This window comes from Sorex fumeus, unplaced genomic scaffold, assembly GCF_029834395.1.
Source record: "Sorex fumeus unplaced genomic scaffold, SorFum_2.1 ptg000006l, whole genome shotgun sequence".
Classification (NCBI taxonomy): domain Eukaryota; kingdom Metazoa; phylum Chordata; class Mammalia; order Eulipotyphla; family Soricidae; genus Sorex; species Sorex fumeus.
This window is the reverse complement of record NW_026606063.1, coordinates 66,266,012-66,293,949: the sequence shown is the minus strand read 5'-3', so window position 1 is coordinate 66,293,949 and position 27,938 is coordinate 66,266,012. Positions and strand designations below refer to the sequence as shown.

Genomic DNA, 27,938 nt, shown 5'->3' with positions numbered 1-27,938 from the left:
GGTTATAGAGAAATACTCCTGACACTTTGGATATTGATGTTTAGTGGCACCTCAGGTAGGTAATTACAATTACTTGCTTTATTGGCTTAAAAACTGGTCTGTTTGTAAAGCTGTTGTTTCCAGGGACTTCTTATAGTTTTTTTTAAGAGTTTCCCATGACGGGTTTACTCCAAACAGAAATCAACATTATTCCACATGGAGAATCCATTTTACCTAGTTAAAATTAAATGGCAACAGCCACCAGTATCCAGATTCACAAGTCGAGAGGTTTTTGACACAGCAAAATTCTTATACTCTATTCAAGCCAGGATGGAAGCATCTGTTCTTAGAAGACCACTCATTTATTTTATTTTTTTTAATTATAAAATTATAATATTTTATTAAATATATTTGGCACTGCATGTAGTCAGAATAATAATACTATATGTATCAGCAAGGTTAATAAAATGTTCCACACTTGTTGGGTATCATGCTAAAAGTTTTTCACATATACTTCAATCTTTATAGAAGATCTAGAAAGGTAGATATTATAAAAATCCCACTTACTATATGTGTTAATTAAATTATTTATTAATTTTTATTAGTGAGACACCATGAGATACAGTTGTAGACTTACAAATTTTGTGCTTGGGTTTCAATTATGCAATGATCAAATACCCATCCCTCCACCAGTGCCCATTTCCCACCACCACAGATCCCAGTATCCCTCCCCCCCCATCCCACCCTGCCTCTATGGCAGGGCATTCCCCTCTATTTTCTCTTTCCTTTTGGGTGTTGTAGACCACTCACTTTAAGGTTCACTAACTGCCAAGCCAGAAAAAGTAAACAGTTAGGACATTGGAGTCACTTGTTGCCCAGAAACAGGGAACTTCACCTGTCAAACTTCTAGGAGAATATTTAATGTCAGGTTTCTTTACATGAAGCTTAGCTATACCCAAAAAGAATTGAATACACTTTTCTATCATAGCATGAGTAATGGAGTATATAGAAGCTGCCTTAAGATTGTTCAAACATTATAGAAACAATCCTGATATTTAACACCAATATCAGGATTGGTGTTAAATGTTAATATAATCGGCATTATGGAACATGAAGCAAAGAACAAATCTCTGTACATGGCACATCAAGGGTTCTTATCAGACATAGTAATCCAAGCATAGAAATAAACCCCAATAGCTTACTTATATTATGTGTATATTATATATTGTGTCCCCCCAAACCAGGAAGATAAGCTGTTAATGACCTGCTTCCCTTATGGGTGTCATTAAAACCAAAATCCACATGTACAAGTATCACACCTTCTATGTTGACATATTGAAATATAAAATAGAGCATCTATAGTGACCACCAAATACAAGTCGATCCCACTAATTCTTATGCTTTGAGGTAGATCCAAGCTTCCCAAAGGTTTCTACCATTTGAGTCACTTCCACTTTATCGTGTGGTTGATGACACTGAATTATAAAGGCAGGCTGTTGGTGTGAGAACTAAAGTCTAACTAGAGAGAGGCATTTTCTTCATGCTCTCAGAGAAATGCTCTATTCAATTTAAGTATTCTTACTTTAAATGTGTGCTTGAAGGGTGCGTTGGAGTATCTGGAGCACAGGATATGGTCAAGTCAGTTGATATCTTCCCATAACTGTCAAAAAACCATCACAAATGCAGAAGGGAGGAATGACAGTCCGTGTAACACACAGACACGGATTACTTGAGAAAGAGTGGAAGGAAAGAGGTGTAGCAGAGAGCAGGGGAGTAGAGAACACCTGGAGGGTAGACGTGAGCAGAAGATCACCTGAAATTATATCCATGCCTGGCCTGCATGGGGAAAGGCAGTTAGAGGAATACATTGAGAGCAAGCTAGGTAAGACTTCTTATGGTTAAAATGAAAAGCTCTGAGATCTGTTTTTCATAGAGACTCAGCTAGGGGTTTTTGGGGGTAGGTATGGCAACAGTTACACAATACTCATGTAACTGCCTCATCTATGCTTTAGTTAGGAGAGGTTATATTCTGGTACTTCTTAAAAATAAAATCTATTTGAAGTTTGTCTTATTTATATTTTTGAAAGGGTCTTAGTGGTCAACAGATTGACTTCCTGTCTCTTAGTCTAGAAAGATTCAACCTAAAATTTGAGAACCTGCAAGACTGAGATGATGAAATTTCTCAGGGCTTTATTACAAACTAGACTTCTTCACCTCATGGGAAAGAAAACTGATTTTTTTTATTGCTTTTGTTTTACTCTTTTACACTGATGATAATCTTTTGCAGGATTTTGCATTTCACGTTATAAAATTAATGTAGTTGAAGGAGAATATTTCTTTCTGAAATGTTGCCTTCCTAAATCTCAGAATAAAAATGGCACTGTGAAATGGTATAAAAACAGTGACTCACTTGGATTTGTTGAGATAACCTCCAGCAGTTCACCCAGAATTGTTTCACACAACTATGGTTTAGAGTTTTGGCCACTTGAGCTAGATGACAGTGGAAGTTACAAATTCTGCATGGGGTGAGTATACCCTCTCTTTGTATTAGTATATTTCATTGCATTCTTAAACTTGCTTAATTAATCAAGCAAGTCTAAGTAATTATTTGGAGAGGTCAGACACATATTTTTCCCTGACCAACTCTTCCTACAGTGAAGAAAAAAATGCTTCATTGTTGAACAATTAAGTACTACTCTGTTTATTTTCTTAGTGATTTTCACAAACGATTGCCTTCATATGTTTTACTTTTAGAGGATCTTTGCCAGGTTTAAGTGAAGATTGAATGAAATTGATTTTAAATTCAACTGTTCTGTTGTTTAGAGCTTTAGGCTCAAATTAAATAAGTGTTTTTCCCTTCTAAAGTTATGAACATGGAACAAAAGAAGGTAGAGACAGTATGGGTATTAGCCTCAGGCTTGATGGAGGGACTGAAATTGGTGTGGACATATCCCTCTGTCAGGGTTGTGGAGTAATAGGTATGAGTGCTAGTGAAGGCTGTGGGTATTTGACAAGTGATCACAAGCCTACAAACAGGGAAACAGAGAGGGAGCACAAACAGAGCTTTGATATGACCTTGGAATCTGCTGCTAGATCTTTATCAAAGGTATCAAGAATCACAGGTTCTGGAAAATGACAAAACTAACTGAATATGCCAATGATTGTCACTGACCTCAGTTCTATTTTGTTTGAAGTAACTGGGATAAATTTTTAGTGAAAATGCTCTTGATACAGTTTTTACCTCAGACATTTGTAATATTATATACATAGTTTTTAAAGTATCTTTGTATGCATGGTATATATGAATTGTGGATGTATGTATTTTAATGACACTTTTGTGAACATAGTGAACATGGATTAGTGAACTTAGGTCAGTGAACAAAGGTCATATGGGAGTCCTATTCTTACTTTTTCTGAGTTAAAAATAAAACTTGACTCTTTTCTGTGTGACTGAAACCTAATCATGTACAATTTTGTAAGAGTTATCTCAGAGTGATTCAATAATAAAATCTTAAAAAATAAAATAAAAATATAAAGATAGAGTTAAAAAAAAAGTTGACTATTTTCCATAGAGGTTGAACCAGGCAACATTCCCACCAATAATGAATGAGGGTTCTTTTTTCACCACATCTCTGCCATTACTGTGAATTTTTTTTCAGTTTTTTTTGACATAAGCTATTCTTATTTGTGTGAGATAGATGATAGCTTATTGTTATTTTAATTCGCATTTCTTTGATGACAGTAAACACTTTCATATGGGAATATGAATGGCCATCTATATGCTTTATTGGGGAAGACTCCAGATCCTTTCCATATTTGGGGATAAGATTACTTTTGCTGTTTTTGAGCTTTTTGAATGCTGTATAGTTTAGATACATAAAAATATATAAAATATATAAAAATACATAAAATATATGCATATATAGTTTAGATACATAAAATCTTTAATGACCAGTGTGCAAATATTTTTCGCCATTCAATAGAATGTCTTTATTTCAGCACTTTTCTTTTGTCATTCAAAAATGTGCAAAACCATGCAAAATCAATTCAATATAGTCTCATTTATTTATTTGTTGTAATCCCCATCAGTATCTCAATGACTTGGAACAAATTCTCTAAAATTTGTATGAAATCACAAAATTTTCCAAATAACCAAAGATAGTCTAAGGAAAAAGATTGGAGGAAGTGCTGTTTCTGACTTTAAGTTTCTAGAATAAAGATGGACTTTCAGGCCAAATGAGCAGAAGTGAGATGCCAGGATAAAATCCCTGATATATTGTCAGTTAATCTATGACAAAGAATCTGGCTGCATGAAATAAGAACAAGGAAAATCTCTTCAACAAATAGTGCTGACAAAACCGGGTAACTATATGCAAAAAAAAAAAAAGAACTGATTTCATAAAAGTTAATTTGCATAGATTAAAGATCTTGAGATTGAGTCATAATCCATTAAATACATAAAAAGTATAGACACAACTTACCAGGACATGAACCTCAGTGGAGTCTTCAGTGATTTTACTCCTGTATCATATGTTTTTACACAGAGGAACTCCAGGAATGAGAAAGAAATTGAATTACTTTTTAAAATCAGTGTGTTCTATATATGTAACCTTTAAAGACTTATGATCCTAAAATTAGATCATATCAAGCTAAGAAACAATGGAGGTTCACAATAGGATAGAGATAAAAAGAATAGTTCCCTGATCATGTTGATATGAAGAATAATTTAAATTAACAGCTTTATGGAGAGAAAAGAAAGAGCAAATAAATTGTGTGTGCAGGGGTTGGAGGTGGGGACAGGGGGTTAAAGGGGTGTTTAGTTCTGCTCAAGCTTTTATCTTTTACCATGGCCTTTTGCTCTCATGAAGGTTGTTAAATTTTCTGCTGCATTGAACCAAAAAAAGGAAAGAGCAGGGTTTGGGAATCACTGAATGAGCATGGTAACACATTTCACAGGGCTCATTACTAAAATGTAGAATTTGTAAAGGGTCTATACTAACTTTAAAATATTTTAATAATATTTATCTCATAGTAATTATACTTGCAAATGGAAATTAAATGTCTGCAGAAGAAGCAATCACAGATGTTATTCTGAAGAAGTAGTACATACTCAATCTGTGGAAGTTGGAGAATTTTTATCAATAAAATGTGATGAAATATTTGAGTACAATAAGAGCCTCATCAACAGCACATCATTGTATAAGGTAACAACTCATAAATGACTTTTATCTACAACTTCATTTAAAAAAACAAAAGACAGAACTTTTTTTTTTTTTCCCTTTATTTTATTTTATTTTTTTTAAAGTTGTAGATTTACAATTTTTTGTGCTTTGGTTTCAATTATACAATGATCAGATACCCATCCCTCCACCAGTGCCCATTTTCCACCACCATGGATAATATCCCTCCCACCCCCATCCCCCCATCCCCCCGTCTCTGTGGCAGGGCAATCCCCTGTGTTCTCTCTCTCCTTTTGGGTGTTTTGGTCTGCAAAAGAGGCATTGAGTGGCAAACATGTTCAGTCCATAGTCTACTTTCGACATGCATCTCCCCTCCTGGGAGGATCCTCCAAACATCCTTTATTTGGTGCTCCCTTCTCTATCTGAATAGCCCTTTCCTCTAGGATACCCGGCTGGCCTCTAAGTTATGGAGTAATCCTCCTGGTGCTGATCTCAGCTATTCTTGGGTATTAATCTCATACTTTGTTACTTTATATCCCCCAGATGAATGCAATCTTTCTATGTCTATCCCTCTCTTTCTGACTCATTTCGCTTAGCATGATACTTTCCATATTGTACCACTTGTATGTAAATTTCATGACTTCATCTTTTCTAAGAGCTACATAGTACTCCATTGTGTAGATGTACCAAAGTTTCTTTAACCAGTCATCTGTTCTTGGGCATTCAGGTTTCTTCCAGTTTCTGGCTATTGTAAAGAGGGCTGCAATGAACAAACAAGTGCAGATGTCACTTCGACTATACATTTTTGCCTCTCTGGGATATATTCCCAGGAGTGGTATTGCTGGGTCAAATGGGAGCTCAATTTCTAATTTTTTGAGAATCGTCCATACTGTTTTCCAGAAGGGCTGAACCAGTGGACATTCCCACCAACAGTGAAGGAGTGTCCCTTTCTCGCCACATCCACGCCAGCATCGGTTGCTTTTGTTCTTTTTGATGTGGGCCAGTCTCTGAGGTGTGAGATGGTATCTCATTGTGGTTTTGATCTGCATCTCCCTGATGATTAATGATGTAGAGCATTTTCTCATGTGCTTTTTTGCCATTCGGATTTCTTCTTTGAGAAAGTTTCTGTTCATTTCATTGCCCCATTTTTGGATGGGGTTGGATGTTTTCTTCTTGTGGAGTTTAACCAGTATTTTGTATATCCTGGATATCAACCCCTTGTCAGATGTGTATTCGGTGAATATCCTTTCCCATTCTGTAGACTGTCTTTGTATTTTGGCAAAAGACAGAACTTTAAAGTGGAGATCTGTTTGCCATGGGATGCTTTAGACAGTATGTTGACAAACTATAACTCCATACAGCTCAGCTTAATTTCTGTCTGAGCGAGGGTCCCTCTAATGCCTAATTTGATGGGCTTCTACTCAGGATGGATACCACACAATTCCTGACCCAAGTTAGTACTCAAAAATGATAATGATTTCTCTCTCTTGTTCTTCCTTCATTTACCCATACTATTAAAAATATTTAACTTTTAGAATTCCTACTCCTAGTTTAAGGACTTTCATTTACTCCTGCCACATATAATTACAATTTTATATTATATATGTATTCTAAACATGACATACAAAATTCCTGATTCAGTGAATTTCTTTTCTATTATTATTATTATTATTATTATTATTATTATTATTGGGCTGGAGCAATAGCACAACGGGTAGGGCATTTGCCCTGCATGCAGCCAACATGGCCGACCCGAGTTAGATTCCTCCGCCCCTCTTGGAGAGCCCGGCAAGCCACCAAGAGTACCTTGCCTGCACGGCAAAGCCTGGCAAGCTCTCCCGTGACGTATTCGATATGCCAAGCACAGTAACAATTGTCACAATGGAGACGTTACTGGGCCCGGTCGAGCAAATCGATGAACAACAGGAGGACAGTGACAGCTGTGAATTATTATTATTATTATTACACCACGATTAACAAAGTTGTTCATAGTACAGTTGTTTCAGGAATTCAGTATTCCATCACTAATCTCACCATACTGTGATTCTTTCCACCAGTGTACCCAGTTTCCCACCCCACAACCCCCAGACTATCCCCCTATCAGGCATAAACAAGTTTGCTTCCTATTTCCTGTTAGAACCAAATGGCAAATGGAATTATGATAATAATCAATTTGTGAACTTTGTTTTATCTCACAATGATGTTACTGAAATCATTATCTGAGGTCTCACTGAGCTGGTTGGTGCTGGTTGATCCTTCTTTGTAATTGTTTTTGCTTATTGAGCTTGGTGTGCTTCTACACAACTTTTCCATCAAATTTTCTGTGCTCTTACGGGGTTTTCAATACTGTAAAATTTGGAGGAGTTGTGAAGCCACAAATGTGGCTGTAAGCTCCAGAAGTTGTGGAACTGGGCTATTCATATGTCGGAGAATATCAGGTGTGGATGGAGGCTGCTGAGCCTCTCCAGGAGGAAGGGGAAGAATCTGCCTACCCCCATTCCCATTCTGAGATGACACCAGAGTTGGATCAGCCCTGAGAGGTAGCTATCTGCGTTGGTTTGGCTGCTTGGTAGCTTGGTAAGTTTCAGTTGTGGAGCTGAAGAGGTTGGAGAATTTTGAAGTTTTAGTTGGGTCTTGGTGGAAGCTGCTAGGACTCAGTTTTTTTTTTTTAGTATTGTTTTATGTGTTTTTTGCATCTTATGGTTACCTCTTTTGTGAATTGTTTTTGTTGTCTTTGTTTTCTTTAGTTACTCTTTTACTTGTGTTATAAGAACTCCTTCTCATTCTTCCTTTTCTTTTCATCTTTACCCACCCTTCCTCCTTGCTTCTTTCTTCTTTACATATAAGATAAAACTTAAAAGAAATTATCAAAATGGCTACTACCCGTCTATAGTCTATTTCTAAGCATGTTTTTATAAAGACAATAGTATTAAAAGCATGGGACTGTATTTCATTGTTATGGTAGAAATGAGTACAATGCATACAGTTCAATGAAGATGATATGCTCATATGAGACACATGAGTAAATGTGTATATATCCATAAGTGATTGTATATATATATATAAAAATGCGATCATATACATACAAACACATGCAGCAACACAAATTATAACACTACTGTGGGGCATGAATCTGGAAACTGCTATCATGGACATTGAAAAACTATGAGAGGTAGTCTGAGCAGAAGAACTTGGGAAAGTTGAAATAACTGGTAACAACTTCCCAGAAACTTATGTTTGTACCTTTTGCTGTTTACTGTTTACTTGAGATTTTTGAGGAGAGGAAAGCTCTTATGTAATATGTTTTCCAAACACCTGAGTCAGTTCTGAGATAATGATCTGAGAAGGGTGAGCGAGGCAGATAAATTTGTAAATACTTGATTGGAAATAAAGACTTGAGTTCTTGGTATTTAATGTAAGTTGGACGAAGTTGGGGTTTATAAAATATTTATTTAGACAAAAACACTTCACTGATGCACGTGTTTCCAAAATCTACTTTAATCATTCTCTGGGCCAGTTTCAGTTGCCACCAACTTTGACAGCTTTGAGGTCAAGTGCTGTAGGAGTAGGTTCTCTTTCTTCGGTATTTACAGGTTAGTAATTCAGTTCCCACATTAACATTGGGTTCTTGAATTGCTCTGGGACCTATGGAAAACTGGTGCCTTGATCAAAGAAGAACAGATCTATATGAGTAAGCACTGATCATAGCAGGGTGTGGACTCCAAACAAAATAAAAAATTAAAGCTTAATTTTATTATTGTTAATTTTTGTGACACATATAGAAATTTATGATAGAGACTCAATTGACTTTGCTTATGGATGAAAAATTCTTGATTTTTTTTATAATCAATTCATTATTTTCTGGTGAGGGACTTAAGAGAATTGGGACCTCTTCTTGGTACTCAATTATCTAATCCAGTTTGACTCCACACCCACTATTCACTCCATAATGGTTAATTGTAGTACATAAGATTAAACTGAATGAGTTATGAAGTAGTTTTGTGGAAAGTTTGACCAAGTCCTTATTGTTTATAAATCCCTCTTTCTCCTCTTCCCTCTTCTTCTCATCCTTCCTTTTCTTTTTCTATCCTTCTCCTACCTTCCCTTTTTGCCTCTATCTTTAAGACCAAAGTTAAAAAAAATTATAAAGGTGGATGTTGTCCTTCTATATTCTAATTACCAACATGTCTCATAAAAATACGATATTAAAAACATAGGACTGTATTTCATTGTTATGGTAGAAACAAGTGTGGCTAATTTTTGTTTCTATTTTTTCCTAAAGATCTATAAAGTAAGAAGTTTAAATTACTATACTATAGTGTTGCTTTTACTTAAAATCTTTGACTTGCTTTTCTGAAAAATTAGGATTGTGAAATAAGTAAGAGTGGTGATTCCTTTATAAAGAATGAAGCAGAGTTTGGAGATGGTGGCTATTATACGTGCATTTATTCCCTCCTTTACAATGGAAAACTATTTAATATTACCAAGACCATTAACATGAAAATAAATAACGGTAAGAGAAATTTTATATTCTGGAAGAAACAAATATACTTTAGCAAAGTTTAAAAAATATCCTCATTCCTCTGAAACACTAAAGGAAGCCAGATGCAACTCAGTACACAACATTTGGAATCATTTTGGCACCTTGCATAATGATAAAAAAAAAGACTTTCTTTTGGTCACTAAAGGAAAATTTACAGTGGTGAGTGTCCCATGAGTCAGTTCTTTTATTTGTAATTTGAGCAAGTAGTGGAACCTTTTACTGTTATGCATATGCTTTCACTTATCCAGTATTTGGAGAGTATGTTTATATTCAGTAAACTACACTGAACATTGGGAGATAGGGAAGCAAGAAAATATAAAATAGAGCAATAAAATACTATTTTCTTTTCTTTTCTTTCTTTTTTTCTTTTTTTGCTTTTTTGGGCCACACCCAGTGATGCACAGGGGTTACTCCCGGCCCATGCACTCAGGAATTACTCTTGGCAGTGCTCAGGGAACCATATGGGATGCTGGGAATCAAACCCAGGTGGGCCGCATGCAAGGCAAATGCCCTACACGCTGTGCGGTTGCTCCAGCCCCTAGAATACTGTTTTCAAGGAATGTGATTATGGTCAGATGAGGCAATTTGGAGACAATTTGGAAGTAATGTAGTATGTACAGCTGTTGTTACTTGGGACATCGTAAGGGCACAGGCATGTAGAAAGAGGAAAGATAGATCTTGAGAGCTTTAAGAGAAGGACATGAAGGAAGAGTTTCTGGGAAAGTCTTTGATTGGAAGAAAAAGAGCATAGGCAACAGGCATGACAGTATAGCAAAGTGTGTACTCAGGATGATGACCATTAGCCAGTTTTATTTTGAAACTTAACTATGTGTAACAGATTAACTAAAGGTTGGGATGATTTTATTGCTATTTACCTTTTCTTTAATTTTAGTTTCGTAAAGTAGTTCACAATATTTGATTACATTTAATATTCGAATACCAATCCCTCCACTATTATACTTTCCCATCACCATATTTTGGATGTTTCCATCCCGAACCCCAATCCCTTCCCCAAAGCAGAACCAAAATAATTTATTTTGATTGTTTGTTATTAATAAACTGCTGAAAATGTTCCAAAAACTTTCTTAGAGGAGAATGTATGAAGATTGTTATATTGCCGTTAAGCCCTTCCATAAGAGATTACAAATATGTTGTTAAGGGTTGAGCCTTGTGCACTAATATATATATATTTATATATATATATTCTATATTGGGCTGGAGTGATAGCACAGCGGGTAGGGCGTTTGCCTTGCACACAGCCAACATGGCTGACCCGAGTTCGATTCCTCTGCCCCTCTCGGAGAGCCTGGCAAGCTACCGAGAGTATCTCGCCCACACAGCAAAGCCTGGCAAGCTACCCATGACATATTCGATATGCCAAACACAGTAACAAGTCTCACAATGTTACTGGGCCCGCTCGAGCAAATCGATAAACAACGGGAGGACAGTGACAGTGATATATTATATGAGATATATATATATATATATATATATATACATATATATGTAAAAATTTTTTTGGCCTTCCAAGCTGTATTTAGAGGACCCCAGTATTCCTCTGGCCTAGCAGGTCCATGCAAGAACCTAAGGATACAATGCTTCACCTTGTGGTACCAAGGGATATCTCACCTCCTCAACAGTGCTGAGGACCATAGCCATGACAGGCAGTACAGTATATGTGTGTGTGCCCACTGCTTTTTATTTGCCTTTAGAAAATAAGCAGATAAAGTCTATTTTCTTAAATTGATATGTCCTTTTTGTACTGGAAGATTAGAAAGTAGGTGACTTTCCATCCTAGACATTGATTTCTGTTATCCAGGAAACTGAATCTCCAGTGATGACTCGTCCAACAAGTCATAGGCTAACAGTTATTAGAGATCATTTGCTTCTGAATGATGGAAATGTTTATTACATCTTTGATTCCATCATCCAGTTACATAACTATATGCTATGTACAGCTAATTTAGAAATTACCTCTTAGTGTCTTTAAATAACCTCAATTTATCATTATATGTTTCTGGAGATCAGAAGTCTGAGATGGACTCACTTGACTAAAGTCAAGCTTTTGACAGTATTTAGTTTTCTTCTGGAAGTTCTAAAGGACTATGTCCTAGTGTTGTGCAGCTTCTAGGGGTCTCTTGCATACCTGCTTATGCCAGTTCCTCCATCTTTGAAAGCAGTCATGGAGTATTTCAAGTTTCTCTTCTCATTTTTGCTTCTTTCATGGTATCACCTTCTCCAGTTCTGACTCACCCAGTTTTCCCTGATGCAGATTCTTGTGAATATATGGACACACCTACAAAATCCAGAATAATCTAAATGCAAATCCTTGATGAGGAGATGGCATCCTTTTACAAAACATCCTTCTACAAGACTCTCTTAAAATATCTCTAGCTTCAGAACTCCCACAAAAGTTCCTGAAAAATAGGAAAGGATTAAAAAATATAATCAGTGACAGTTCAGTCCGTTTGCTAACATGATGTTCTGCCCATTTGTCCTTGAGTTAAATCATTTTCATCATTGCCGTCAGATGCAGGATTTGGTTCTTTTCTGGGGATGTCCTGCCTGACTTCCTGCAGTTGCCGCCTCATTCAGAGTTGCTCCATCTCAAGGGATCAGCTCTGGCTCGCCCCGTACTTCCACTATATTAGGTTCATTCTTCTCTCAGTGTCCACATGTTCCTCTGCTCCCTTCTCTGCCCTTCCGCCCACAGCACTCTACTCTCTAGGAGACTTTTGGAGGCTGGGGTATGTGGAAGATCTCCTGGTTTTACTCCTCTCTCTGGGATTTGACTGCTGAGAAGCTCAAGGACTGCCCTCGATACTGACTGGCATCATTGTCAGGAAGGAAGTTGCCTCTACTGACAAGAGAACTAACAGCTTTATTCTGAGCAGTTGAAATATCTGGCTGTAGTTGCTGGCCTTTTTTCTAGTTACTGGTGGTGCTAATTTCTATGAAAGCCGTGGTGGGAGGTGATTGGGTGATGGTTGACTTCCTATGTATTATCAGAGGGGGCTGAAGGAGAGAAAATACACCTCCAGTTAGGGTCAGTCACTGAGAAGGTTAAGTTGAACTAAGTTTACAGGTGCAGGCGCACCTGCAAGTCAGGACTAGAGTGAGGGAAACAAACTATCCAGGGCACAAAGTTGAGGGGTTCCTCCTGTTTTAACTGAGGGTGAATCTGGACTTTGAGTTTAAAAAGACTGAGTAACCAAAAGCGAAAATGTAGGGAATAAAGTCTGCTCATAAAGCTACTTCCCTGTGCATCCTATAGGACCTGCAGGACTGATGGGTCCCTGAATGAGCAGGTGCCTCAGTATTGAAGCAAAATCCAAATTCAATGTGCTTTCTCGAGCTATGTGATGGAAATGGAAGCAGAAAAGTGGTATTAGCTGCTACCATTATTTATTTTGTTTTTGTTGTTGTTGCTTTATTTTTGTTTTGGGGGTCACACCCCAGTGGTGCTCAGGGCTCACTCCTGGCTCTACACTCAGGGATCACTCCTGGTGGGCTTGGGGAACCCTATGGGTTAATGAAAATACAAGTAAATGTAACACTCATATAAAGTGTAATGTAAATTTTTCTTTTATCTCTTTTAGAACAAAGTATTTCTAGTTCGTTTCTTCCTGGGCCAGAAATTGAGATTATTGAAGTGGAATTAGGTATGTTTATCTTGTATATATCTACCATTTACTGATGGTGGTTTAATGAACAAATTCAATGCTAAATATGATTGATCATTAATTGATATGGTATCAAAAACACATTCTACATTTAGTGAAAAACACTGCAAAATCAGAAAAAGCCTGTCACTATTCTACTGTTGTCATTTTTCAGATTAATTAAAGTCTGTTCAAATGATTAAAGAACAGCCTGTGCTTTTGTAAACTAGAGTTTTGGTCACTTGTGGATTTCCTAATAATGTCTCTGACTATTTTTTAAACATAAAAATTAATTCTGTGAGCATGATATGAAAAAATTGGTTTAAACTTAGTGTATGGTTTTTGATTAATCAACTCACTTTAAATCAATGAACTAAATTGACCACACCTTAAACCAACATGTTCAATTAAGTAATTTATTCTAAAATAGAAAAAAATCCACAGATGTTAAATGAGACATTACATAGGGTTATTGAAATAGAGTATTGAATCAATGTCTCCAAGTAGCTCTGAGATATATTATTACACTTTATGGAGTAAATAACCCCAGCTTCGAAAACAGAATTGTATTTGTTAAGTCATTGCCTTGGCGTGTGGCAGAGCTGAGATTCAAGTCACTGTAGCTAATTTTCATAGCCCACGCTTTTGGTCCCAGTTCTTTCAATAGTCTTTTATATAATCACTTACACTCAATTGTAGCGCTTATGTTTTTTCATTTGTATTTTTGTTTTTTCACTTTTAATTTTTATTGATTTCTGAAATTTTCATTAACTGTATTTATCCTAATTGAATTGTTACTGATTTCTGCTTTTAAAAAACTGATTTCTGCATATATCTTATTTATTCCCTCTCCCTCGTTTTGGCGTTAATTTTCTCCTCTTTTTCTAAGTTGTTGTCTAATTTTAATGTTTAATGTTAGAACTTTTTTTCTTTGTGATGTGTTCGTTTTAAACCCTTAAGTTTTTCTTTAATAGCTATTAACTGTTTTCAGTATTAGATATATCACTCATCTTATTCAGTTCAAAACATTTTCCAAAAGTTTCCTGTGATTTCTTCTTCTTGAATTATCTGTTTCTTAATTTCCAAAATATTGTAGTATTTTTTAGTTACCATTCTATTTTTAAAACTCAATCTTGTGCCAGCATGGGCCAATCAGTATTACTTTAGTCTTTTGAGAAATTCAATAACTTGCTTGAGAGACAGTACATGGAGTACTTGGATGTATCTGATTTATTTATTTCCAGTACATCTGGAATAAATGTATTTTGGTTTATCATTTTAAATGTAAATTATGCTAAGTTTAGACTGTTACTATCTTTAATAATGTTTCGTGTACTCCTCTGTTGTTGACATTATTATTATTATTATCTGTTATTATCTCCAAATATGATGGTTACTCTGTTTCTATTGATAGTGATTCAGCTCTGTCAATTTTTGTTTTATATATGTGATGTTTCATAAACATATACACCAATATCTAATTAATTAACCCATCATTATGAAATTTTCTTATCATCATGATACTACTTCTTTATTCATTGTGTACTTCACAATTATTAGATGGGCACACCAACTTATTTTGTTTGGGATCAGAATTCTTAGTCATTTTTACTTCCTGTTACTTTGCACAATTCTTTGTCCTAGTACTTGATATATGACCTGCCTAAACTGAATACATTTGTTCTCTTTTCTGATGTTCAATTTATATATAATGTTTGTTCACCTATATATAATAAATTAGGATATAGTCTATCTGTCATCTTGTGGTGTTCTAGTTGTCTCATGTGTCATTTGTTCTTTTCATTTCTTCTTTGATATTGCATGAATGACATGTTCTTCTTTACTTAATGAACTTTGTTTTTCTTTTAGTTATATTGTTTTTAGCTTTCATTAATTGTTCCCTATAGATCTCTAAGTTTCCTTATATATTACTCTGTTAAAAGATATGCACCTATTCAGCTGAACTGAAGGTTATTACTTATAATTGTTGCCTAATTTTTCTATTTCACAGTTTTTGCTAACATTTACAAGACATATTTAGTTTTTATGAAGTTCAGCAGTATATGTTAGGTTAACAGATGTTGACAACATTAATTTTTTACCTTTGGGAAATCTAAGTTTCTAAAGTCAGAACAATGGTTGTTAATTCTTACCTAGGAAAAGATGTACAGCTCAACTGCTCTGCTTTTGTGGATCGTATTGCTACGTTTTATTGGGAATATGAAAATTATTCTAATGTGCATGAAAAGATATCAAAACCTACGTATGTACATGTGATTTATAATATATATTGTTACATGTTAGATTAATATCATGTAGTATGCACATGATACTAAGATTAAATGTTTGATTTAAGTTATAATTACTATTAAATTGTATATACTCTCATATTTTTTCATATTGTAAGTTGATAGGTGCACAGAAATTGTCTTGCTGTAAAAAAAAACTAGGTTGCTGAACCACTTTGCATTAATTACAGAAGTATCTATTGGCCAGTCAGAAATGTGAATTTTACTTAAAAGTTTATAAAAAGAAATTATCTAGGACACATGTTTCTGGATTTTGAAAAGTATATTTAGTGCTTTATTTTTACTAAGAGGTCAGAGAAAATGCTAGGTCAGGGGACAGGAATGTGTATATTATGTGGGCCTCTTATGTTAGGAGGTATGCTGAATTTTGTTGCCCACACATTGCAGTGAGATAAGTTAGGTGTCTAGGTTGCAGAGAATATTATCTGTACCACTCCCCAAAGGATCCTGATTGCACCAAAGACAAATTTTTGCAGTGCAAAAATACCCTACTAGTTCTTCAAATCTGTATTCCAAGAAAATATACCTTTCCAATTTCTGATTTTTGAAATAGTTATTTCTAAAAATTTTTATAAATGCCAAAAATATCTGCCAAGACCCAGAGATTATAAAACCCAGCCCCCGGAAGAGAACAGCACAGAGTCTCCTGCCTCCATGCCTGGCTGTCCTCACCGGGGCCCCTTGGAAGAGGGTGGGTTGAGTTTCCCTCCCCACCCTGAGCAGAGCCTCAGCAGTCGGAGACCTCTGGTTCCAGTCACAGCCAGGCTTAAGACCACTCTCCACATGTTTGGGTGAGCCTCTCGCATGAAGGAACCGGCAGAGGAACCCAGGTGTGCGGGACCCAGGCCATAGATCTCCAAGCTGCTCGGATTGGGACTAGAGCCTCCTCCACCCAGATCCCCCATCTTCCAGTATATAGGTGTTACACCCACCAACTGCCCCTGGCGCTGTGTAATCCCATCAACAGCCAATACCCAGAGACTTAAAACCCTGCTCCCGGAAGACATCTTATTATCTAGTTCTTACTCTGCAGAACCTGGCAGGCTACCAAAAGTATCCTGCCCACACGGCAGAGTCTGGCAAACTCCCCGTGGTGTACTGAATATGCCAAAAACCAGTTACAATGATGGGTCTCATTCTCCTGACTCTGAAAGAGCTTCAAATGTGGCACTTTCTAAAATCTCAGGGCTAGGATGATGGAGATGTTACTGGTGCCTGTTCAAGGAAATTGATGAACAACTCGATGACAGTGATACAGTGATACAATGCCAAAAATATCAAAAAAAATTCCCATTTAAAGAAAGATGTGCATTTGTGTGCGTGTTTTATGAATGGTGTTTGTTTGCATTAATTTTTTCTGAATAGTCTTTGTTTCTCCTTGTTGGGTGCCTATGGTCACAGTTATATAATCTATAATCCACCCAGGATTGGAGGTGGGATTCCTGTGATGGGTATAAAATTTGTTAACATATCTATTGCCTCCTGATCTTTAGATTATAGTTTCTTTTAATTTCTTTTATTGATTGAAGTTCTGTGGCTTATTATACTATTAATGGTGGTTTCTCATGTACATAATTCCAACACCAGTGTACCAACCTTCTTCTCCCAATAATCCCCAAACCCCTTCCTCTCAGTTTGTTTTTAAGACATTTGTTTTTCTTAAAGGTGAGCTTGAGAAATTATATCAAATATGGAAGAATCTCCAGAGACTGTTAGATGTGATTATTACATCTCAAGGAAATAATTACTAGTATCCTGCACTGTGTCTTTTGATGTTTGTAGATTGACATTAAACATAACACTTATTGAATCATTTTCTCACCAGAGATCATTAATTAAAGTTATAAATACAATAAAAGTGGGGCAACAGCTAGATATATTATGAAGCAGTGCAAAAATTTTTGAATGATGTTAATATTTCAATTTAAATGATATATCATTACATTGAGTAATCACCAGACTTATTTAAACAAAACATTTAAAACATATGGTCACTTAAACTTTTCTGAATTACTTTGAATCATTACTCTAACTTTAATGGGTAAACCATAAAGTTCTAGTGAATTATGGTAGATACTATAATGTTGATCATCTTAGACAGATGAATTTTTTTGAGTTCTTTTGCTTATCATATGTAAAAGATATTCTTAGTTACCATTTTACAAGAAGCTTATCTTTTTGCCAGGTTTAGGAACATGACTAGCACTCAGCGACTGTGGATTCAGCTAAATTGCTTATTATGCCAGTGTATATTATTCTCATTATCTCTCCACCACCGGAGTCCTGCACTCCAGTGACCTCTTGCTACATTTCAGAAGTAGAGAAGATCAACTCATCAAAATTATTAGAAATGGTGTTTAAGGCCTGGAGAGATATCACTGTGTGTAGGACACCTTGCCTTACATATGACTGACTTATGTTCGATCCCCAGCATCCCATATGGTCCTCTGAGCCCCACCAGGAGTGATCCCTGAGCACAGAGTTAGGAGTAAGTCCTGAGCACTGCCAGATGCCCCCCTCCCAAATAAACACCTCACGAATCACGAATCATGACCATCCTGTTATTCGTCGATTGCCTCGAGCAGGCCCCTGTAATGTCTCCTTCATCCTAGCCCTGAGATTTTTAAGAAAGTGCTCATATTCAAGGCTTTTTAGGAGAATGAGACCCATCATCGTTACTGGTATTTGGCATATTGGGTACGCCACGGGGAGTTTGCCAGACTCTGCCATGTGGGCAGGTTACATTCGGTAGCCTGCCAGTTTGTCCAAAGTAGGAATGAGATAATAAGATGTCATAATAAGATGTCGCGTGGCCACGAATGCAGCCGTGTGGTTCTGGGAGCTGGTTTTTATAGTCTCTGAGTCTTGGCCATTGATGGGATTACACGGTGCCAGGGGGCCAGTTGGTGGGTGTGACCCCCACCTACTGGAATTCGGAGGATCTGGGTGGAGGATGCTCAGCCCAGATCCGAGTAAGCTTGGAGATCTCAGCCCCGGGACCTGCTTGCCTTTGTTCCTCTGCCGGTACCTTCAGGTGTGCGGAGAGTTGTCTCAGCATGGTGGTGGCTGATCCTGGAGGTCTTAGGCTGCCGGAGCCCTGGTCGGGGCGGGGAGGAAAGCTCAACCCGCTCCCCTCCAAGGGGCCCCAGCGAGGACAGCCAGGCGTGGGGGCAGGAAACTCTGCGCTGTTCTCTTCTCTTCTCTTATTTTATTTTATTTTATTTTATTTGAGGTGTTTCTTTCTTTCCGGAAGAAACACCTCAAATAAAATAAAATAAAATAGATGGTGTTAACTAAACAGTGGTGGAGGAAGGTCTTTTTATTTATGTGCATATGTCTTTTACAAATTGAAATAATATTTTAACACTACATCAGTAATAGAGAAGATTTTATTGAAGTAACATTAGTTATGATATATAGTTTGAGATTTACATTATTTTAAATCAATATTCATACGTCATACATAATTTTCAGTAAAAGTCTAATCCCATCTTTTACTAGGCAGCTGCTCTCTTTTACCCAATTAAATAAGCCCTTTCCCTTTTGGTAAGCAACAATTTTGTTTAATAGTCTAAATTTTCTTTTGTTTTATTTATTTAGAGGGGGGAGGGTGAATTACACCCAGATGTTCTCAGGGCTTACTCTTGGCTCTGAGCTCAGGGATCACTCCCAGTGGTGCTTGGGGAACTATATGTGGTTTTGAGTATTGAATGCAGGTCATCTACCTGTAAGGCAAATGACCTTGTAAGGAAATTGCTCTGTCTCAATTTATTTTTTTAGTGTACCACATATGACGGAAATAATCTATTATTTGCCTCTCTCCATCTAGCATACTTCACTAAGCATAACACTTTCTTATTTTTACATATACAGGTTTTCATTTATAACATTTTTTGCATATATCCTTTATATGGTCTTCTTCGTTCAGTTATCTCTGGCATTTTACTTATCCCCAACTCTTGATTATTGTGAGGAGTGCTTTGGTGGATGTAGGATTAGGGACACAAGCTTTTAAGTTCCCAAGCTTTTAAGTTCGCAGTGGTCTCAGTGTCTTAACTTCTTGAGATTTCTCTAATAATTAGATGGTGGCCATGTCTTGAATGGTTGCTTCTGTACATGAATATGTTCTAACCTTGGTTTAAGACCATTTGAGACTAGAGTGGGGACTTTTTTCCAGTTGCTAGTGATACCTGCAGAGCTATAGGAGAGGCAGGTATGTGAGTACTATGGCATTGCTGGTTGGCCCAAGTCTTGAGGGCTTGTCTTGCATAAGCGACAGGAAAACCTCATTGGTTAAGATGAAAAGGAGAAGCTGAGACTACTGGGTGTTTCACTTCCTGACACTCACTGAACAGTTTATGAGTATTTCCTGTGTGACTGAAACTAGTGGGCCTAGAAAGAAATCATTGAAATGCTCAGCAAAATAAGCGTTTATCTTTAGGATTGCAGAGTCAAGCTCGATATACACTTTCATCTATGCTAAAGGATTTGTGGTGACAGTTAATGTCACAGGTAGTAGACACGGCCATGGGAGGAATGCTGAGTAAGATAGGACAGGAAAAATAGAAAAACTAATTGAGACAGGAATACCTTCTTGGATTTTTCAACGGAGCCTCATTGCCTTTAAATTTGGGGAAGTTTATATCACTGTCCTCACCTAGTCTCAGACAGAGCTGGTTCTGTTGGCCCTGAGAGGGCCAAAGGATGAGAAGGCTTGTTGCAGCTTCATGCAGGTTGGGAAGATTTGATGGAGTTAATCAAGCTATTGTCATTGAGATAAGAATTTATATCATGGTTAATGTTGCCTTTTGCTAAATTATTTTCCTTTTTTCAGAGTTAAAATGAACATAAATTATGTTTCAAGAATATTAATAATTGAAAAAATTAATGAAAAAAATATAAACACTACATATACATGTCATTTGGCTAACTCGTCGATCCATGAGAAAAGAACCTTCATCTTGAAGAAAAAAGGTAATGGAAAGGTTTTTCTTTTTCTTTTTCCTTGAGGTTTTTGGAAACTTTGAATGTTGCTCCCAAGAGACCTTTCCAAGTTCTAACTTCTTCGTGTCATACCTCAGGAGCCAAGTTCCTGAGTGGTGAAATGGATCCACCTACATTATGAACATTCAATGGCAGAATTGATGTCTATTAGTGTTCCAAACAGAACGAAAGCTTAAAGTTTACTCCTTCATTCTCTGGAGTATTCAAATTCCCTATAGAAACCAAAACCCCAGGGATATAGCTGCTTTGAAGTGAGCACTGTCAGGGAGGCAAAACGACCACTCTTGCACACCCAGAGTAACCCAAGGAAAGTTTGAAGTTGGGGATGAGGCCAATGGTTCTTGTATCATTGCTGTCTCCAGCCCACCAGTTAAGGGTTGGAGTAAGGATGGTCTTTACTCAAAAGAGATTGATAAAGACCATTTTCTTTGGACCAGTGTCTGTATCTGGCAAATTGAGAGTTGACTCTGATGAACAATGTCTCTTTTTAATAGCACCCACAGGACAGAGCATTCCAGAGTCATCCATTTCCTTCATCCAAAGCAATAAAACTCAGGTCCTTGGACCTGTTAACTGTTCAGAAATGACTTTCTCTAGCATCAGCAAGTTACATTTTGAGTTTTCACTGCTCAATTACTCATTCTTAGGCTTTGCATTTGCTGCCTAAATATGAGATAAAGTTAGGATAAGAGAGAAGAGAGGAGTGAGTGTGTGGGGCTTTAGTGAGAATACAAACTTGTGCAACTCATTTATGGCCCATGTTCTAAGGATATCATTCTAGCACATGTAATAATCAGAATAGTTATTATATAAGGTACTGAGAGTTAAAGACTTTAGTGACTTTCTTTACCATACAAAATAAATGTAGGAGTTAGGTGTGCACTCCAGACAATCTCAATTTAGTGCTTATTCTCCTGACAATCACCTCCATCTACTTGCTAGTTGAGTTTGACTCTCTCTGCATTTCATGGTAATGCTTTAGCCTAGAGATCTCATTTCCACAGCTTGGAATAAGCTCCATTACTATGATTCCAGTGCATGTTTCTGAGTACCTTTGTGTGCATTTTGTTATTTAAACATTAGAGTAGAAAGATAATGACTTCAAGATAAAGGAAGAAATGCAGAGTAACTTAATGGATGCTAGATAAGGGTTAAGGTAAAAGTTAACAAATGCATTGCGATGATGAAAAAGTGTTTTTTGATTAATTAATCTTATTTTTTTCTTTTCTAAAGTTATGCATGATATCTCAGATCACGTCTTCACAAGAGGAATGATCATAACTGTTTTTATATCAATGGCCATTGTATGTCTGGTGATCTTGGGTATCATTTATAGAGTTGACTTGGTTCTATTTTATAGAAGTCTCATGAGAAGGGATGAAACATTAGCAGGTAACATGTTCTGATTGAGTTTATTATGGTTTAATTTTTTAAAAAAATAAGCACTACTCTTTATGCTTAACTATGTATAAAAATTTTTCTGTAGGAAAAATGTTCTTTCTATATTGTTTACTTTGGGGTGCTGTTCATGCTACTTTTTCTTGCTTATGGTATAAACAATACTAAGAATTGTTGTCTGTTTTAAGTATATATTTGTGTGCTCCTTTGATCTATGAAATACTTCAGTCAAGACCTATATATATGAAACTCACTGTTCCATACTGTCTGGGAAACTTGTTCAGTATGTTAAGTCAATAAATTTATTTGAGTTGAATTGTAGTTTGGTTGATTGCCTGGCAAAGGAGACTTTGTGATGTGCTTGTAGGAACCTTGAGCTACAAGTCAAATGACCTTAGTTCTTGTTTCATGGATCTCTCTTCCTTCCTTCCTTCCTTCCTTCCTTCCTTCCCTCCTTCCTTCCTTCCTTCCTTCCTTTCTTCCTTCTCCCCTCCCTCCCTCCCTCCCTCCCACCCTCCCTCTATCCCTCCGTCCCTCCCTGCCATCTTTTCTTCCTTCATTTTTTTTTATTGTTGTTATTTTGGGGCCATGCACAAAAATTCTCAGGGGTTACTCCTGGCTCTTCACGCAAGAATTACCTTTGGCATTATACCATATGGGATATTGGAAGCTAAATCCTGATTGGCTGCATGCAAGGCAAATGCCCTACTGGCTATACTATTGCTTTAGCCCCTCCCATTATTTCTTAGCAGCAACTATTTTTTATCAGTTGATTCCAGATGTGAACACAGTTTTTAAATTTTTATTATTTTTCCAAAGGCAACCAGAATCAGTCATTTCAAGATCATTACTGAATTAAAGAGTCAGTTTAGTTCATGTTCTTGCTTCTGTTTTATTTGTGTTTATGTGTATGTATCTGAGTGTTTGTGTCTGTGTATGTGTATGTGTCTGAGTGTCTGATTATGCAGGACACCATAATTCAAAACACAAGACATCTGAAAAATTATATAATTGAATGTTTCCCTGCAATTTTCCCCATTACCTGTTCATTCTCTCTTAATGATATATATCTAAGCAAATATAAAGACAGACTCTAATTTCAATCCCATTTTAAAAAACAAACATTCACACATTATGTATACTATTGTGAACTTTATTTTGTTTTTTAACAATTTAATTTGAAAGCTCTCCTATTTTGAATTAGTAAAGCTTTTTATTGCTTTGCATTTCCCATTGTTTTGGGGGGGGCACCTTTAGAAGTTTAGATTCTTTACAATTTCCTCCTATTCCAGAAATGATAGTTTTCTACAACCATTGTTTCATTGTATGAAGTATAACTGAAGAAAAAATTCCTTCAGGTAGGGTTGCTAGAAATAAGAGTAGCCACAGTTGCTGTTTTGCTGGATCATGTGCTTTTCTCTATGCTATTCATTTCCCTTTAAAAAATGGAAGTTACTTCAATCTTTTGGATACTTGCCTTTCTCATAGCTAAAACGTTGTGAATTGACATGATTTTTAAAATCTCCCTTAGTCTGAAAAAGACATCAGCAGTTTCTTAATTAAGAGTCAGTTATATTGCTTTTACAAAGTTCACCCTAAATGCCTGTGACATGTTTTGCTTATTTTCATTGTTGGCCTTTTCTTCTGATGTTTTATTTCTTAGTAACTGTCTGTTCTAGGGAGGTAGTTATGTCACTGTTGCTACTATGAAATACAAAAAGCATCCTTAAGGGGCTGGAGCAATACTACAGTGTGTAGGGCATTTGCCTTGCATGCGATCAACCCAGGTTGACCCCTGGCATTTCATAAGCCTGACACTGCCAGGAGTAATTCCTGAGTCCAGAGAGAGGAGCAACCCCTGAGCATTGCCAGTTGTGGCCAAAAAAGTAAATATACAAAAGTTATTCTTAAATTTTAATCGTTCTCTGACACTGCTGGTGGTGGCATACTATGTAGAAGAAAAAAGAAACCATTTTGTTGGGACTACACCTGCTGGTGCTCAGGGCTTACTCTTTGCTTTGTGTTTCAGGACCGTGTCTGGTGGTTGGTACACAGGGAACCATAGTTAGTGAGGGGATAGAAACCTGTAGGCTTCTTAGAAAACCAGTGCTTCTCTGGCCCATGTAGAAAAATTTTTTCAAATAAAATTGCATAGATTTACCATAAGCTTATAATAATGTGGAAGACTAATGTACTTGTTTATTTTTTTCTGAATTTGCTCTATAAGCTAAAAAGCCTTATTAACCTTAACTCATAAAGAAATTCTAATATATTTTCTTTTAGAACGTTTATAAATTCATTATTTGCACTTAGAACATTTGGCTTTTTTATTATAAAATTTATGAAGTTAATTTAACTTTCGTGTGTGTAATTTTGCAATATAAATGGAAGTTTATTGAAGAAAGGTGTGTATTTGACATATTGTGAATGTTTCTCTACTGTGGAGACCTGTATATGTCTCAAAATGGGTCCATTCCTATTTTTAGAAATGTATACTTCTCTTTTTTATTTTCATTTAAGATAGTTTTTTCTTCAGGTGTATTTAGCCTACCCTGGATCCTTAGTGCAGTAGAAAACACATCTGTTTTATAATTAGATGTGTTTTGTCAGATTCACAGATAATATTTTCAATTCCTATATTTTTTTCTCAATATGGAGATGTACTGGGATTTAGAGACATTTGACATTTAGAGATACTTAGAGGTGTGATCTAAATTCACTAATCTCCGTGTGTGAACCACAGAGTTGGTTATGAAAAAAAGCAGATGTTAAGATATAGGTACAAAATTTTAAACGTTTATAAAAATTTTATATTTCTTCCATCTTCAAGAATTTGTTTAGTATTGTTAGATGACTATTGGAATAAAAAAAACTAAAGAAATTTATTTTAATTAATAACCATCACACTGAATTTGAATTTGAAAAGAACTCTTTTAATCAACTTCCTGCAGTTCCAAACATCCATTCATATCATGGTTTCATTTCTACAAAATCACAGAAAACTTTTATTCACATACATATTAAAACAGTAATCTTGTCTCCTAGATGGAAAAAAATATGATGCTTTTGTGTCTTACCTAAAAGAATGTCAAGCTGAGAATGAAGAAGCACACTCCTTTGCTGTGGAGATTTTACCCAGGGTGTTGGAGAAACATTTTGGGTATAAGTTATGCATATTTGAAAGGGATGTAGTACCTGGAAAAGGTAAGAAAGGAAAGATAACACAGATAATAAGCAAATAAACATGGTCCACTAAAACAGAACAGTCTAGCCTAAGCATAAAATTCTATTAATCAATGATGAGAAATTAAGCCAGTTACTTGCAAGAATGCTTTCTCTACAACCAAGGCTTTTTGGCTTTTTGTTCTGCTTCTTGATTCTCTGAAATGTGGGGAAAGGAGTAGGCATTTCCTTGACGGAATCAGCTCCAAAACTGGCACCATAATGAGACATGGATCTAGAAATGCCTCATCGTGAATAAGAATCCCTCTGTGGATGGTATTTTTGTACAACAGAAAAAGCTTTTATTTAAATCACAATCTTTTAGGCTATAAAAAGATTAATCCTTAGCAGAAATTTCTTGCTCCTAATTGAGTTGTCACTAGTGAAAAAATTAAAGGAGAAAATTGGTGGGGGAATAGTATAGCAGGTAGCGTGTTTGCCTAGCATAAAGCTGACCTGGATTCAATCCTAGGAATCCCATATGATCCACCAAGCATTGCCAGGAGTAATTCCTGAGTACAGAGCCAGGAGTAAGCACTAAGCATTAGCAGGTGTGGCCCCGAAATAAAAACAAAATGAAATTAAAGGAGAAAATCGAAGAGTTGGAAAAGAATGTTAAAAGAAAATTGGTGGTTCATTATCAGATTATAGTTATGGAATTCATTGTATTCATACATGAATAAAAATAGCTATCACACATAATGACACAAGTGACAGTAATAATCAAATAAATTTAGTAACATTTCCAACTTTTCTCTGAAGTTGCTGTTGATACAGTACAATGAAATACAAATATTTTTATTATTGCCATCATTTTTCCATCCAAATTTTATTGTGAGTATCCTAGTGCTACCTTCTGATCTGAGCATTGAAGATCACATAAGTGGAAAATAAAGAGCCATATTTTCCACCTAAACTATAAACTAGAGTATGAAGACACACATATTAGAGAAAAAAAGTTAAATGATTAATATTATTGAGTGTCATTTATAAGAAGGTATTCTGTCACTAAAAAAGCATTTTTTTGTTTAGGTTTTCATTGACTATTATTCTGATTTTAAAATTTTTAAGTCATTTTTCCTCTTAGGCTAAAACTTCTCTCTGGGAAGGGTTAGAGATCTGGAACAGAATTTGACCATCTACTTGTTCATGAGTCAGTTCCAACCTGCCTCTATGAGTGAAACTTGATCAAAATCATTTGTTTACATGTTTCCTGTGTCTACTTTTTAAAATTATGTCAGCTAAACTGAGTGATTATGACAATAATCACAATAACTCACACAACCTAAAGCATTTATCTGGCCTTTTGCAAAAATGCAAAAAATGATGTGTTCAATATCTGGTCTATAATAGGAGCAATATATTTTTCTTAGAATTATGACTTTAGCATACTCTTCCACTCATACAGACTAGTGTGATAACCTCATGGTTAGGATTATGCAGAACTAGACCACATGGGTTCACACAAATTTTGTATTTGCTGGCTGTAGGATTCTGTTTAAGCTGCTTAGTCATGCAGTGTTTTGAACAGAGGTACTCTATAAAATTAGGAGGATCACAATAACTTCTTCGTTGGTTCCTTATGATGATCAATTAACATACATAAAACATTTTTTAACTCATGCCCACTTCCTTCCAGCTCTCTAATTTATATGCCTTATCTTACCCTTTTCAGCTATTGTTGATGAAATCCACTCATTGATAGAAAATAGTCGAAGACTAATCATTGTCCTAAGTAAAAGTTACATGTCTAATGAAGTCAGGTATGAATTGGAAAGTGGAATTCATGAAGCACTGGTAGAACGGAAAATCAAAATAATTCTAATTAAATGTTCATCTGTCAGTGACTTCACATTCTTGCCACGATCACTAGAGCTTTTGAAATCTCACAGAATTCTGAAGTGGAAGACTGATAAACCTCCAAGTTACAACTCAAGGTTCTGGAAGAATCTTCTCTACCTGATGCCTGCAAAGGCAATCAAGCCATGCAAAGATGAAGATTTTTTCCCTTTTTTTTCATAATCCTGAACTTCAGAGAAACTCAGTATACCAAAGAAATCTGATATGCAACAACTGAATAAGTGTGCCTATTTAATAACAAAGACATTATTCCATTTATTTAAGCCTATACAATATTACAGATTAAAGATGAAACCTGTCATGCAGTTGTCAGAGGTAAGACTAAACACTGGCTCCCCAAACAAACAAGGTTCTGGAGAAATAGTACATCAAGTAGGACACTTGTCTTGCACAAGTTCAGCCTCAGTTCAAACCCCAGCATCCTATGTGGTCCTCTAAACTTCCATGAGTGAATCCTGGGTTAGAACCATGAATAAGCCTTGAATACCATCAGGTATGGATCCAAAAATGAAAAAAAAAAACACTCCCCCCCCCAAAAAAGAAAAAAGGGGCTGTAGAGATACTGGGATGGATAAGGCAATTGCTTGAGTGCAGCTGACCTAAGATCAAATCCCACTACCACATATAATTTCCCAATCCCCACTAGGGTAATCCCTGAGTGCAGAGCCAGGTGCAGGTCCTGAATGTGTACTTCTTCCCTACCACCAAAAAACAAACAAACAACAACAACAACAACAAAAAACCACTAACAGCACAACAGTAAAGACTAAACATTCACTTA

At 36.2% G+C, this 27,938-nt stretch overlaps 1 protein-coding gene across 1 annotated transcript; it reads left to right on the top strand.

Annotated features, from left to right (window-relative positions):
- Nucleotides 1-1,674: 1,674 nt before the first annotated feature.
- On the top strand, nucleotides 1,675-27,319 carry IL18R1 (interleukin 18 receptor 1). The gene is made up of 10 exons (XM_056129303.1): nucleotides 1,675-1,861; nucleotides 2,267-2,504; nucleotides 5,012-5,183; nucleotides 9,525-9,672; nucleotides 13,302-13,364; nucleotides 15,522-15,627; nucleotides 20,508-20,647; nucleotides 21,911-22,069; nucleotides 25,121-25,279; nucleotides 26,973-27,319. The coding sequence occupies exons 1-10, from the start codon at nucleotides 1,675-1,677 to the stop codon at nucleotides 27,317-27,319; spliced, it is 1,719 nt and encodes a 572-aa protein (XP_055985278.1).
- The last annotated feature ends 619 nt before the right edge of the window (nucleotides 27,320-27,938 follow it).